General features: G+C 53.9%; 4 protein-coding genes across 4 annotated transcripts; 1 reads left to right on the top strand and 3 right to left on the bottom strand.

Moving 5' to 3' along the window:
* Positions 1-346: 346 nt before the first annotated feature.
* On the bottom strand, positions 347-1,881 carry V2A60_000437 (DAHP synthetase; the record flags this gene model as incomplete). Its single annotated transcript, XM_083251808.1, has 2 exons — positions 347-1,325; positions 1,379-1,881. 2 exons carry the CDS (start codon positions 1,879-1,881, stop codon positions 347-349), a joined length of 1,482 nt encoding a protein of 493 aa, XP_083107934.1.
* Positions 1,882-3,419: 1,538 nt separating this feature from the next.
* Positions 3,420-3,749, top strand: V2A60_000436 (uncharacterized protein; the record flags this gene model as incomplete). The annotated part of the gene is made up of 1 exon (XM_083251807.1): positions 3,420-3,749. The coding sequence occupies one exon, from the start codon at positions 3,420-3,422 to the stop codon at positions 3,747-3,749; it is 330 nt and encodes a 109-aa protein (XP_083107933.1).
* Positions 3,750-4,336: 587 nt separating this feature from the next.
* Positions 4,337-7,630, bottom strand: V2A60_000435 (BRCT domain-containing protein; the record flags this gene model as incomplete). Its single annotated transcript, XM_083251806.1, has 1 exon — positions 4,337-7,630. One exon carries the CDS (start codon positions 7,628-7,630, stop codon positions 4,337-4,339), a length of 3,294 nt encoding a protein of 1,097 aa, XP_083107932.1.
* Positions 7,631-8,587: 957 nt separating this feature from the next.
* Positions 8,588-9,545, bottom strand: V2A60_000434 (uncharacterized protein; the record flags this gene model as incomplete). Its single annotated transcript, XM_083251805.1, has 2 exons — positions 8,588-9,179; positions 9,229-9,545. 2 exons carry the CDS (start codon positions 9,543-9,545, stop codon positions 8,588-8,590), a joined length of 909 nt encoding a protein of 302 aa, XP_083107931.1.
* Between the last annotated feature and the right edge of the window lie 5,816 nt (positions 9,546-15,361).

The raw sequence follows: 15,361 nt of genomic DNA, 5'->3' as shown, positions 1-15,361 counted from the left end.
CACGACATAAAATTGGAGAAGCCCGACTTCGGGAAGGTAGTTGCGAGAAATTTCAAGTACATCTTCAAGCAGATGAGAGGGATTTGCGCCGAAAATAACTTTTGATTTTGTGCTATGTCCATTCATATCATTTCTCTTCATGCAGGTTCTCTGGTATTTTTCTTTTCTATCTCATGCATCTTCTTCAATATCGAACGAGTCTGCCACGTAAGCTTTTGAAGTTGAGTCGATTTCTTTCCTTTTTTCCCCTATCTCTTTCTTGTTCAGCCCAGTCTCGGCCCTATATACAAGCGACCTATAGAAACAAAGAAAATGAGATTTTTGGTGCGCAGCGAAGAGACCGTTTTCAGTTCTTCTTGGTCTCCTTGGAGAAGTGGTCAGCGACGAGGAAGGCCAGCTCGAGAGCCTGCTTCTCGTTCAAGCGCGGGTCGCAAAACGAAGTGTAGTTCGTGGACAAGTCGTCTTCGTCAAGACCCTCGCTGCCGCCCAGGCACTCGGTGACGGCATCGCCCGTCAGCTCGAGGTGCATGCCGCCGAGGTAGCTGCCTTGCTCCTTGTGAATACGGAGCGACTCTTGGAGCTCCTTGTAAATGTCGTTGAAGCGCCGGGTCTTGATGCCGGTTCCGGTCGACAAGGTGTTGCCGTGCATGGGATCGCATTGCCAGACAACACAGCGGCGGTACTCCGAATCCTCCACGGCACGGATGTGCTTGGGCAGGAGCTCAGCCACCTTGCCGGCGCCGTAGCGGGTGATGAGGGTGATCTTGCCAGCTTCGCGCTGGGGGTTGAGAGCGCGCAGCAGTGCCAGGAGATCGTCGGCAGGAGTGCTGGGCCCGACCTTGATGCCGATGGGGTTGGCAATGCCTCTGAAGAACTCGACGTGCGCGTGGTCGAGTTGTCTTGTGCGGTCACCAATCCACAGGAAGTGCGCTGATGTGTCGTAGTACTCTTGCGTCTTGGGAGGGTTGGGCTCCACGCCGCCAAGGCGCGGCGAGCGAGTCAGGGGCGTCGCGATCCTGCTGTTGCCGGGCGAATGCGATGCAGGCTTCGCCAGGTGACGGGTTAGAGCCTCCTCATATTCCAAGAGCAGACCCTCATGGGAGGTGAAAATGTCGACGGTTTCGAGCTCGTCTGGGCGAGCATTGATGACGTGAAGGAAGCGCAGGGTCTGCTGGATGCTTCTAGCAATCTCAGAGTACTTTTCCTTGAGAACGGGGTCGCGGACGTGTCCTAGACCCCAGTCAAAAGGGTGGCGCAGGTCAGCAATACCAGAAGCAATCGCTGAACGAATAAAGTTGAGGGTAGCTGCCGAGTGGTGGTAAGCCCTACACGACGGGTTAGTTTGGATGAGGGCGTAGGCTGAGCTGTATCCACTCACTTGAGAAGGCGATTGGGATCAATCTCGCGCTCATCCTCGTGATATCCGTTGAGGATGTCACCACGGAAGCTCGGGATCTCTTTGCCATTGACAATCTCTGTCGGACTGGAGCGAGGCTTGGCATACTGGCCGGCCATGCGGCCGATTCGGACCACGCGCTTATTAGTACCCCAAATGAGAACCACACTCATCTGGAGGAGGAGCTTGATTTTCGACTCAATGGCGTCCTGCTGGCAGTAGTCGAACAGCTCAGCGCAGTCACCGCCCTGCAAAAGGAAAGCATTGCCCTCGGCGACGTCGCGAAGGTGCGCCTTGAGCGAGTTGATCTCGGACGGGTGCACCAGCGGGGGCATGCGGCCGAGCTCCGCGACCGACTTTTTCAACTTGGCCTCGTCCGGGTAGGCGGGAGACTGCTTGATCGGCTTCGAGCGCCATGTGTCGGGTTCCCAAGCCAAGGCAGGGACGTCGTCGACGGGTGCGGGGATTTGCGGCAGGGAAGCCATTCTGCTTAGCAGGCAGCAAATAATAAATAGGGATGCCGACACTGGTGTGTGTAAAGTGTTTGTTGTGAACAAGTATATATGTGCTTTTTGCTTGTTTAATATAAAACGTTGTAGGCTGGCGTGATGCTGCAGAGTGACTCAGAAGACTCAGTCGGCTTGGGATCGGAGGCGTGGCCTGATCTAGAAGACTAGTCAGGAACAGAGAGAGAAGCTATAATACGCGCAGTGCCGAGGCCTTGAAAATGACCGAGGACGTCTAAACAAGTATTGGCGGCAGTTGGCCGCACAAGAAGAAATAGAGCACGTCACGACGGCGAGTTGTGAGAGATTGTATTTCGCTTCAATGACCACCAATGACCCAGCTCAGCCGGCACTTGCAGCCCTATTTTTCTCTTTCGTCACAGCCCCTACGGTGGGCCAATCAGAGCAACAATGGCAGGTCGAAATACAGTGTCAGTAATCCGAGAGACTGTGTATGATGCACTGTTTAGATGGCCACCTGATGTTGGATATAAAAAGCACGAGCAGAATGCAGTGTTCTTTCCCTTCTCAGTCTGAATCACAAACACTGTATCCTCTACAATATCATGCATCTCCCGAACCGGATTCGTACTTATTAGCCCCAGGCACTTAGCAACCACAGCCCACATGAAAAGAACGATGTAATTTGAAATTTGTGGTAACCTCGAGCGTCTTGCAAAGTGAGCAGGAACAAAAACCAATCAGGAAATAGGACATCATGCTATCAAATTGTCCCGAGCATTATTTAATAGCTGCGCAAATACTCAAAAGTGTCGTGTCTTTCACCAGATTTCCCTTCGCTCTTCATGCACAAATCACGCTTCTCTCACCGCAATGCGTTCAAGATGGAGCATTTCCGATAATAGCAAATGATGCCAAAGGACCCTAAGGTATCTTTACTGACCAGTGCCAGAAAGTTGGTTCAAGCATCTGGCCGTGGTTGCGATCGTTTCTGGGACCCTGGCAGTTGGTCCCTGGCAGATAGGCGCACATGCAGCAACCAAGTCAGACATGGCTCGCCTTGTGGTACCAAAAGTGTTCGGATTGGCCTACATGATCTATAACGCAGTCTTTCAAATTTTTGGGTATACAGAAGATTGAACATCGTCTGCTTCTTCCTTGAGTAGTGTAGCAAATACATGTTGTAGCAACCGTCAGTCGCCTGCTATACTGTGCGTTTTCATACTAATCATGTTTTGTTAAATGACTTTCCCACTCGGCATATATTAGTATGGTATTTCGATTCTAAGAATTTGAATTTGGGGGCTTTTCTCATGCATAATATGCCGTATGGTTAGGTAGTAATGAGCTTATATTAACTACTCCAGAAACCATCATCCCGAGCCCCGCCATCGAAACAACCTCGAAAATCCCACCTCCACAGAACCTTTCTCGCACCAACCAGCAAACGCGCAGGCCAATTGTCTCTCAACAACGCCCCAAAACTGCGAACCCTCTCGCCCTCCCTAGTCAGAAGCTTCCTCTCTGCCCCCTCCTTTCGAACAGACGCCCAAACCATGGCCGACGAGCAGCCCCCCGTGCCCGCCAACGCCGAGGACCGCAAAGCCGCCAACGCGCTGGCCAACCTCGACGACACGCGCGACGACGCCGGCGCCTCCTCGGCGAGCGTCGACCTGGCCGCCATCAACAAGGCCACCAAGGGAGGCGCCGCCACCAGCACCGCGTCCAATAAGGACGCCGCCTACAAGAACGTCAAGGTGGACGCCGCCGACGTCGCGCTCCTCGTCGAGGAGCTCGAGCTGCCCCGGCCCAAGGCGACGGAGCTGCTCAAGCGCCACCAGGGCGACGCCGTCAAGGCGATGCGCGCCTACGTTTCTGCAGCGTAGGGGCAGCAGGGGAACATGACAACGAAGAACACAGTATATTGAACCTGACGCGGAGAGGTATTGGCTCTCATCCGTCATCATCAGATGAGAGTGGAGGCGAGAGAAATGCCCGTCCAACTTAGAACGTGCAAGGCACAGAGCCGATGCGCATCTCTGTCCATTGGAATTTACATGCAATTCTCAGCCCGGAGAGCCGCCTCCGCAACTGCTTACAGCAGGTACTGTCACAACATCTCTTAGACAGCGTTATTAACAAGGCAATTATATTTCTGACGTCTCTCCTATCTCAGATCCAGGCAAACATGTATTGTTGTTTATGTACATTTGATCCAAGTCAACGCCACCTCCATAGCTCCCTATAATGGCAATACTCAGTCCAAGTATTTGCCTTCTTCTCCGCCTCCCAAGGAACTTTGAAAGAAAGTTGCAAAATAATCCAAAAGAACGCCAGAGTCCATAGACTCAAAAAAAAATCCCTACTTTATCTCGGGGTATCTCTGTAAAACGAGTGGCTGAAATGCTAACAATGCTTCCATCTGTCTTCTTCCGCCACGTCTTCAGTATTATTTGTATGTTCAGCCTGCGCGTCAGTGCCAAGACTTCGATAGCGGACTGGCAATCTTTGGGGCAAACTGTAGGCTCTTGCGGCGAGCCGCCATCAGGCGCATGAGCACCCTCTCATCCTTATGGGGGCTCAGTACGCCGTCCCCCATTCGGTCATAGGCGCCGCCACCGTTCGGCTTTGGCGGGCATGTTCTCATGAGCATCTCCTCCCGTGAGACCGATAGATCGCTTTTATCACCTTGCGAGGGTGTTTCAGGCCCATCGGTGGCATATCTGGAGATTGTCTCCGGGGTGGGCGTCTTCGGCACTGGAGAAAGGATAAACTCGGACCACTCAATGTCGTCCCCCTGTTCCTCGCCTTCAGTCTGGTCAGGCGGTGTCTGTATCCAAATACCACTCTGGCGACGGTTGTAGGAGCTCGTCTGCTTCGCAGGTGTGCTAACCAAGGTGCCATTCTTGTTTGCTAACGCTTTGGGCTCCATACTTTTCCTGCGTCGGGCACCTCCGCGAGGCACAAAAGCCGTGTCGATGAGGTATCGGCTCTCATCAAGCCACTCGTTTTCCTTCTCGCAGTCAAGAACCCAGCTGACGCCAACACACTGTACAACGCCATTCGACCTTCTGACCTTTTCCATTGTCCGCTTACCGCCGTCCTTGAATACAACGTGCGTGATTCCGATTCTATTGGAAGAGGACTCCGAGGTCGAGGCACTGTCTGGGTTCCAGCTCCAAGTCTTGACACACTTGGCCCCCATCTGTGTCAGTAGATCCACGAAGATGAGGCTGGCATCGGCGCCTTCACTGGTGTGAACGTCGACAAACACAACGGCACCACGAAGAAGAGCCGAGCTGGAACCACGCTGGGGAGTGCGGGCGGGGGTTCCCACGTTCGACCACATATCGCACTTGCTGGCGGGAGTAGTAGGCTCCTGGTCCGTGTCGAACGCGTCAGGACTCTGAACTTTCTCGGGAGAATAAGAGATGACGGTAGCGCTCTTTGGTAAGCTCCCGGTACCATTGTTAGGGATGCGTGAGACGCTAAAGCGGCGTGACTTGGTGGGACTTGATTCGTCGGCAGGCTTCAGTGGCACTTTGGTTGTCGTAGAGCAGCTTCTCAGAGTTGACCGTGCAGGTGTCGTCGAGGGCCACAGGCGAGGTCCATTGAGGGCAGGGTCAACTGGAAGCTCATTCTCATCACCGTATTCCTGGCTTGCTTCGGACAGGGAGTCAGAAAATGACTTGGCCACACTTCGCTCAGCACAAGGGCTCTCGTGCAAATGCGACATGTCCTCGGCTTCCTGAGCCAGTTCGAGGTCTTCATTAGTGACTCGGATATCCTCATCAAATGATGGATCAGAAATTTCACCATCTGTAATCTCGCAACCTTCATCGCTCTTGTCCTCTTGCGTCTCCATCTGGTCCTCGAAGAAACTCGTCTGGACAGGGGAAGCCTCAGCTACCGGTACAACCGTCGAAGCACGTGGAAGGCCGGAGGTCCGCTGGATAACCTCACTTGCGGGGGCAACGCTCTCCGAGGACCAAGTGCCAAGCGTCTGCGCCAGGTCTGTGAGACCCATAGTAGACCGTCGGTTCTTGCTGAAGCTCGGTGTAAAAGTAGATGAGTCCTGATCAACGTCCAACTCATCATCCGAGTCTGACATTGTTGTCATATCGTGGCAAGGGTCGATGTCTTTGTCTCGGAGCTGAAAGCTAGAGCCTTGTGGTGTCACTGCTGGCTTCGGAGCAGAAGCAGCGTCAGGCGCTTTGGGGACCTCGAAGGTGCTATCATCGGAGCTCGAAGAACGACGAGTGGGCGGCATGTCAAATCTTGGGGGCGCAATTCCGTTGACCTGTTCATAAAAGGAAAACGTGTGCACGAGCTCAACGGATTCATCTTCCTCAATACCATCATCAAGATCGTCACGTGGCACAACGTCAGATAGTCGGCCGTTGAAGCGGGAGGCCAAAGCAGGGTTCTCCACGGCCTCAGCTGCGAGCGCCTCCGAGAAGCCTCCGGGTAATTCCTCTTCAAAAGTAAGCTTTTCTGACGGGCGACGAGAGTCAATGCGCACTGACGTGGCTGCAGCAATGGGTTTCATCGCAGGCGTCTCACAGATAGCGGCAGCAGCTGGTCTCTCGATCACGGGCTTGAGACTCAATGGCGCTCGCTTTGCAGGAGACTGGAACAGCGAGGCCTGGAAGGCGTCCTGGCTACTCTGTGGTCTGCTTGTCGAGGGGAAGGCCTTGCTCTTGATTGGCGACGGAGGTCGCTTTGCCGGTGTTTGGAATAGTGTTTGCTTGGATGCTGTACCTTTCTTCGTTAAAGTATCATGCGAGAAAAGGTTTGACTTTGTAGGTGAGCCTGGCAAGGGTATAGCTCCCATTTTCTTGGCTGGAGACTTGAGAGTGTCTCTGTCGGGCGAGGTTGGTGGTCGGCGTGGAGGCGAGCCAAATGCGACTGTTAAACTTTCGGGAGCGCCAAGAATGGCAGCATTGACGGTAATAGTAGAGTCCAAATCTTTTTCAAGCACGGGTAGGTCAACGCTCTTCTTGACCGGGGTCACGTTGACCTGCTCCGTTGCCCCATTCCTACGGGGGCTTCCGTCGCCGGCCGAGTCGTCATCCTTGCGCAGAACCGGAATCTGCGTGACCTTTCGCGGGCTTAGAGGTTTCTTCTCAGAAGCCGCAGCGCTCTTGGCGCCTTTGCTGGCCGGTGTAGGGGGTCGGCGGGCCGGGGCGGCATGCAGGCCGCCACTAGTATCCGATTCCTTCTTGGCAGCCGGTCCGATGTTTTCCTTGTCCGGCTCGTCAAACTTGACACTCTTCTTGACGATTGATGCGGTTTTGCTCACAGTGCCTGCGCGTGATCGTGTAGCCGCGGTGGTGGTGGTCCTCTTGGCGGTGATGGGGGGCTGGTCCATCGACGTGGTCGTGTTTCTCCTCGACCGGCCTCGCGTGGGTTTGGGCTCATCCTTGGCTTGCACCGGAGCCATTTTCGAAGCCGTTCGGGTGACGCGTGTTGGTCGGACGGGCTCGGCACGTAGCGAGGAGGCAGGGCCGTCAACAGTACCCAAAGCTCGGCTCGGACGGCAGCGCAGGCGCCGAGCGCGGGCATCGCCCTCGTTGTCGTCGTCGTCGGTGTCATCTGCCCGCGTCTTTCTCTTAGTTGTGTTGGCTGCCGTGGCAGCTGTAGCTGTGGACGACCCGGCCACCCTGGCCCTGGCGGCCGCAGTGACGATCTTGGTCGTCTTCACGGTCGACGCATTAGCCTTGGCCGCAGCTCGAGCCCGCGTCATTCGCTTTGGTGGCGAATCCATTGTTTTTTGGGACAATAGCGGCAAGCGATTGGAAGCGTGCAAGCTTGCTGTCGGTAGCTGGGTTAGTACACAAAAACGCAAAAGCAAAAAGCAACGCAAAAATCCAAGAAATGATGTTTACGAGGACATGCTGCTCGTGATGCGTGATCAAGGAAGTGAACGACGGCCCCGGACGGCTGGCCCCAGTCCCTTCGCCTTTGTTGTCGCCCCGATCGGGCGTGTTTAGCTCCCGTTGCTCGGCAACCGCAGACGACCCACTTGTCAACACAACTGCTCCCAGGCATCACGGTCAGGGTACGGAGTACATACTCAGTAGTCATCTTTCGCTCGTATCAGTACTCCGTACTCGTGAACATATTTTCGATCTGTTCTGTTGTGTCAAATCTCCTCTCCTACTCACACCAGCGTACTGGCTTCAGCTGCACAGTCAGTCGCTTGGAGCCAGGCTGAGTATCCCTGTCTATAGAAGTAGCGTGCTATACCTGTTCACGGTGATGAAAGAGCTCTACCGATTAGATAATCCCCGTTTGATATGTATAGTTCTACACACGTCCCATCATGTCTTTCCTTGCGACATGCATACCCAGTACTTATGCAAAACATCCACAACTCGCACTAGCCGTGGTACGCCTCACCCCCTACTGCCGTTGCTCTCGGTGTATATGTGCACAAGACTCCGCATTTGAAACAAAACAGTCGCTAATACAATGCAGGTCACCATGAATCATAAACTGACCATGCGGACAAAATGTTTGCCTCGCACAACCAGTTTGCTCACCACCATAATCCCCCCGCTAAAAACAGGGCGCGAAATCCGGCCGCGTTATCCCAAACATGGTATAAAAAGTAATTATACATGATAAGCCGTGTAACCAGACCGAAGAATTTGAAATAGAAAGAAGAAAATATATGCAAAGGATTATGATATCATTGCCTCGTTCCGCGTGTCGATGCATGTCATCTGAATGGAGGTCTGAATGGACCGTCCACTCGGATATCTCTGGCAGTCTCCGGAATCAATCGTAACCATTCGTTCCAGCTCTCAACGTCAACGTTCTCGTCCGTCAGCCTTACATTGAGGCTTATCTGTGGCATGCTATCGGACGAGAAGCTGCTTCGATGGACATTATGCTGGTGCATTGGACACAAGAACACGGACGGCAATCTCGAGTTCCCACTCACCATCATATGAAACGGCGTTGGAAAGCTGAAGACGGTTTCATTTTCGGGTTGGCGGTCCTGAACAAGCTTCGGGTATGCGCTCAGCAGGATAGCATGTAGTTCAGTGACCGAAAGGGGCTTTGCGCGGCCAGCACGAATTCGAAGCTGCTCAGCCAATGCCTTTGTAAATGTGCACCGACCAAGTGAACTTGCGTGATCTTCCGAGATGGATGCCCCCAGGATTTCCATGACACCTTGTTTTCGTAGGATTCTAGAACATGGATAGAAGGCGGCATCCATGATAACCAAGACATCAGAAGATGCCTGTTCTAGTGGCTGCTGCAGGGTGCTCCATCTCGCAATCGCAGCCCGTCCCAGATCTCGCGAGCTATTCCGGTAAGGACATGATCCTGAGGATGATCTTGGGTGGGACTTACCTAGCAAGACACATTTCTCTGTTTTCGTCGAGAAACGTGTGACCTGCGTAATATACAATCTTCAACACATCGCGGCGGTCATCTTCCTCTGCGAATCTGTCTAGTGTTCTCGACAGCCATCTCCAAGTATCTTTGGCAAGCCCATATTCGGTTGAAGGTATCGTCTGTATTTGGAGGACGAAGCGGTACTGCTTTTCAAACACATCGGCCAACTCTCTGGTTGCTGCATGTACGCTTGCGGCATCGTCGTCCTCCTGCCATACGAGCAACAGCGCTCGGACGTCGAGATATCGGCCTCGGTTCGTAGCTGATAACATTCTACTTGCCGCTGTTTGAAGATCGTTTCGAAAAGATTCAATGCCAGGCAGTGAGAGAGATTTTTCAAGTCTGGGGCCGGATGGTAAAGGCGTCCGAATCCGCGGATCGCTCATAGACAAGCGGCTGCCATGGTGGTGGGATGTGGACGGCCCTGTGTCGATATCCATATCCTGTGTGTCTTGTGTAAAAATTGCCTGAGGCTCTCTCATGGTTACCACTGGGCTTGTGGATCCCCCGATCTGCATCGACGACGGCGCAACGTCTGACATTATAGGGCTGTGGGACTGGTTAAATTTGTTGACGACGTCTTCCCATGTCATATCGTGGTGGCTAGGATGACACTGTTCACAGAATACAAATTAGTACAATCATGGCACAGAGCTTCCATATCATCACAAGGCCAGTACACCGAAGTCTACTATCTGAGCAATGGGGTCTCCGTCACTTACAGCAACTCTCCGACGACGGCAATCGTGACAGGCACCAAGCTTCCTGATCAATGCAGCGCGCTCTCTAGATTGTTGAGAAAGAGGACCAGTGCGTCTCCTGCTCGCGCGCCGGTTGTTAGAGACGTCGGTTCCGTCTTTGATTGAGAAAATAGATTGATGCAAGCTGGGGGAGGTGTCGGCACTGTACGATATTGGGTTGGTCTCGGAGGAAGCCAAGGTAGCCGTAGTAGCCGCAGTGGCCTGTGTTGAGACCGAAGAGGCGGTCTCATTTCGGAGCGGAGCGGCAGATGCTGCGTAATGCAAGAGGTTTACCGAGCCTGCAGAAGGTGTTGATGGTCGGTGATGATACCTGGAAGCTGCCTCGTCGTGGTGCGATAGCATCGCAGGATGTGATGTAGGCGAAATGGAAGCTCCAGTATCTATGGAAACACGCGCATGAGAATGTGCCTCCGTCGTGCGAGGCTCTCTAGGATCCATCTCTGACTGTTTCGTAATGGTCTGTTCACCTGACGATTCGGATACACTGTAAATAGATTTCATAACGTCGAGTGGCAACAACGAGTCGCGCGATGTCAGCGGCCCATGATTGGCAGGTTGATGAGCAGTAGGAAGATGCCTGGAACTTTCGAGATCAGAGCTCAACGGGTTAAACGTGGTATTCTGCGTTTTAAGCATCAAATGTCTGCCCAACGAACGCGAAGTGTCGTCTCAGATGTTAAAATCGAAGTTGTGGCGATGGCGGGTCAGATGCTTAGTCCAATCCAAGAGTTCGCTGCCACTGGGGAAAATTTGTCGGAACTGAACACGCGCGCGCGAGTTACATTTGGTCCTCAAATATTGAACGAAGAAAGACCAAGACTGGGTCGACGGTTATGCCAACTTGTTCCTCTCAAAGAAGGCGGCGCGTCGCTGAGGTGCAAGATAATCCTCAAACCCCACCACCAGCAGCCCACCAACGAGTAGCCAAACGCCGACGATTCAGCAACAATGGCCGACAAGCCACGGAGAATGGGGCAGAATGGGGTCAGAGCGAATGACACTTTCCGAGGAATCGAATCTATGGGGTAATGTCCCGAGTATGGCTGACTATAGGTTTTCGAGCACTGGGCTGCGTCCTCTGGAGTGGTTTGCGATAGCCGTGGCCAGGTATGCACGAGCTGTTCTCTGGCGGCAGAGACTGAAGGATCCCAGCCACCCAGTAAACGAGCTAGACAGCAAACAAGCCAAGAGAGACGAAGAGGTGATATGGGTGAGGGCGGGAAAGCGAGGACAGAAGGACAAATATGTTATCCGCTGAGAGCATTACTTCTTTGGGAAACTTGTCTGGTGGAGTAGCTCCCGGTCTTGTTTGAGAAGAAGCTCCAGGCCAACCGGCAAGAGGAGCACGAGTGAGAGAGTGGCTAAACGGGGCGAGCGTTGTGACGGAGCAGAAGTAGGGCGCCGAGGAGCGATATCCGAGAGGCAGCGAAGCAGGTACACACACTCACACACGCACACGCACACTCACACGCACACTCACACTCACACTCACACACAAGTGCTAGTGTTTGTGTGCGACAGCAGCCGGCGTGGGCGCGCGTTGTCGGATTGTTTGCACTGATAACGTTTCGTTTGGACTTGGATTTGCGAACCTGTTGGAAGGTAAAGGTAGGGTCAGCAGCAACGATGCCGAGCTAGCTACAGGACCAAACAGGGCGCTTTGTATACTTGGGCCGGGAATTCGCAAGTAGCGGCAGGACAGACCTCGGAAGGCATTGACAAGGATGGATTACACCTGAAATGGGGAGCTCCCGTTCCCTTGAGATGGGGTCCGGCGGTCTGGCTGTAATACGCCATGTATGTAATACCTCTGCCTCCAGAAAAGGTCTCCACGTACGACTGCCCTACTACCGGTGCCTTCCCTACCGAAGAAACCATTGGATTGGGGTGTATGGGTGTACGGCTGCACCACTTACCAGGGAGGCGTTAGCCCGGTTCCTGCAATCAATGCCAAAGAAGGTTACTCGTCGGCCGCCCTGGCTTGTGGGATGGCTGCCACGCGGAGTCTTGAGTGTGAGTAGCAATAGCCAGTCATGTACTCCGTAGTCAGTGAATGGATGTCTGCCTTCCGTTATGATTCAGCTCGTTTGCCGTCCTGCTTGCCTGCTGGTCACTGATCAACTTCCGTTGGCACACCATCTACGGAGTAGAGGAAACGGGTTTGGCTCGGGCATCTACTCAGTAGGATAACAGCTACGGGTTGGGGTCGGTCGGGGATGCACGCGGCGGACCGTGGGTTGGCTCTCCCAACGTGTTTTAGGTCCAGCCTAGGAACAACGGACAGGGTTCCATGTTTCTAGCGGGCGCTCTCTTCTCTCCACGCCCGCAGGGGCCTTTCGCGGCTGAAGATGGGCTTTCTTTTTCTGTTCCATTACCAGTAGACAGAAAGGCGGTAGCAACGGTATTCGGTTTCAAGCCCGTTCTCGGTCCTTACGTCCTGCCCTATGCTCCAGTCAGTCCATCCATCAGTAAGTCAGCGGGGAGCGGGTTGACGTGACCGTGGCCGTCGTGACTGTGACCAGCCAGCCGGGCCTCAGTGATGGGGCTCTGGTATCAACAGACCCTCTCTGCGGGCGGAAGAATGGATTCCTGCTCCATATGTGGCTCAAGCGGTACTGGAGGAGGCGTAGCTGGAGTCAGTCCATCGAGACACCCCTCCTCCCCCTGGCACGTTATGTGTACTTCTTAGTACAGTCGCGCGTGGTATCAAGTGCTTTGCCAACGGGGTTTCCCGCCCCCGAAATTAGTATGGCAAAACAGACCGGCGCAGGGTCAGGGCAATGACAGAATGCCAAGAACCTTTCGGCGCTTTCCCTGAGCCGTTATAGCGCTGCCGGGAATCAATCGCCCATAGAAAACTGGCAGGCAAAGCTGGAGACGGATTCTAGTTCCCCCTAGCTCATACTTCTGGCCTGGTTTTGGAAGGTTAGGGGAAGGCCAGGTAAGACTAGTGTGGCGCCATGCAGAGAACCTGGGGGTCTCAATGTCTGGAAGATGCGCGGTGCGGCGATTCCTGCATGATGGCTGCTGCCGCTCATTTCGCAACCTGGCAGCTTGTTGCAGACTCGGCCAGCGCGCCGTCGTAGATCTCGAGCATCGCGGCAGCCCCATCGGCACAACATGCAGGCTTCTTGGAACGGGGAACAGAACACGCCCGTGCATGTGTAGATGCCGCCGCCTCGACGGTGCTGCTGGTCCGGGAGTCGCGTGGCCACCTGTGCCTGAAAAAGACCGACTGGGTGGTGCTCTGCTGTTGGTGGGAGAGGCGTTCATCTATCGCTCCATGTACTTTATTATCCGAGGCTGCAGCTTCTGCAGCTGCCCTTCATCCACCAGGTACTTATGGTACGTTCTTTGGGAAGAAGGAGCTACCTGAATACCCCGTTCCTTCCCAATTTGACATGATGTGTTTCACATTTCCAAAGTGTCCAGTCTCAGCCCCCGTTCGCCTCATCGACAAGCACTCCCGCTGTTACGAACCATCTTTTCTACCTGACGCTCAAGCATGCAAATATATACCCTTGTTTGCATACAAATGACCGTTTTAAGCTCATCTTCCAAGCTCGCTTCGCACGCACCAGCCGAACCAAAGCCAGCCAGCCTGAACACGGCTGTAGGGTACAAGTACGCGCACCCTCCAACTACCTCAGACCTCCGGGCACACTTCGTTCAAGCGCCTCATCCAGCAATGCTACGCACGGCAAATCGCCCATCCACCAGTAGGAGGCAGGTTGGGTGTCTGTAGACTCTATGTAGCTGCGCCGTCCGGAATACCTGATGGGGCGTTGCTTACCATCATGAGCCGGCTATCCCCCGGCAATACTTGATAACCTTTAGTCGAACCATGCACTTGTTTTGGTATGTATTGCTGGTGATGCGAAGGATTACTCTATCCAAATTAGAGTATGGGCCAATCAGCTATGTGGGAAATGAGCCTCGTCATTACCCATCGTAGCTCACAGATATTACTATCCCCGCCACATATTCGTGGTTGGCATGCCCATCTTTACACCAACCTTTTGACCGAGATTCGCCGGTGCTATTGCCATATTTGGGAGCTCTTCGCTCCACCTGGCTGGCTGGCTGGCTGGCTGGCTGGCTTCTCTTCTCTCCTCTTCTCACCTTTTCTCCGATACTTATTAGCTCGGCAGCTACTCCGCCGCCGCGGCGAGAATGGCATTGTACTGGTAGCACTCCGCCACGGTAGCTACGCCACAGCGCGACAAAGGAACCATCAACAGACTTCGTATTTTCTAGCCCCGACGAATCCATAAAAAAACAATACTGGCGTGTATTCCGCAACCCTGGCCGGCCAATCATTCGCAGAGTGCATCATCTTGTATCGTGCATCTCTACCGCGACAACACCCTTGCGCAATCCAGCATCTGTTACAATGCGCATGCTGGTGCTGCAGAACACCGATGACCACGCGGCAACACCTGAATCAGGACATAGATGAATTGGCCCGAGGCTGTTCCGCACTCTACCAATCAAGTGCCGGATTTCACACACAGCCCGGCTTCGCTTGGCCCCTGAGTCCTTGACCAACAATGGCCGTCGCCGCTTGGCCACCACCCTCGCCTCTGACCGTATCTTGCTCATCTCGCCTACACTTGAGTCTTTCCCTGATTTCATCACCTTGAACTGGACGCACCGACCGCGTGTTCCTCCACCTATAAGTGTTCCTCCACCTATAAGTGTTCTTGAATCTGTGCGGGCCAATGCCTCGGCCGAGATTGTCTCCCCGCCGGTCCGTTTCAACAGCCTTCTAAGCAGCCAGCGTCCCTAAGCATGGAAGAAAGCATCGAAAAGGCAACCAGGTTGGTGCGCGCATCGTTTCACCTGCAAGCTCGCCGCGCTGCACTGTTCCTTGGTGGGGGAATGCCGGATTCACCCTAGTGCGGTCGCTTGCTGATCAAGAACTGTGATACGCCGACAGTCTCCCAACTGGTCGTCGTCGATACGTCGGCCTCTGGATCATGAAACCGAGGTCGCTGGTGTACCGAGAATTCCAGTGAACAGCAAACAGGTTCTTGGCATTCCCTTCTGGTTACAGCCTGACTGCAGTCTGTTGCTCTCCTCCCGACCATGTCTGTGCCGGATCTGCTAAACCCCAGCCTCGCGGATTGCCTTGCCCAATGCTGTGCGCTCGTCCATAGCCAGTGAGGGGAGATGTAGCAGTCGATTGTCATTGTTGGATCGCAGCGTCGTGTCACACGCTGCCGTATATCTATATCGGTTGACAATCAGGCTAGCTTCCAGTCCTGATGCCAGCCAGGCTACCCAGTTTGTTCATCCAGTTCGTTTCCTGTCCCCATGGCAGATTT

Source organism: Cordyceps javanica, chromosome 1 (genome assembly GCF_051103115.1).
Source record: "Cordyceps javanica chromosome 1, complete sequence".
Taxonomy (NCBI): Eukaryota; Fungi; Ascomycota; class Sordariomycetes; order Hypocreales; family Cordycipitaceae; genus Cordyceps; species Cordyceps javanica.
The sequence above is the reverse complement of the archived record's forward strand: the minus strand, read 5'-3'. Positions and strand labels throughout refer to the sequence as shown.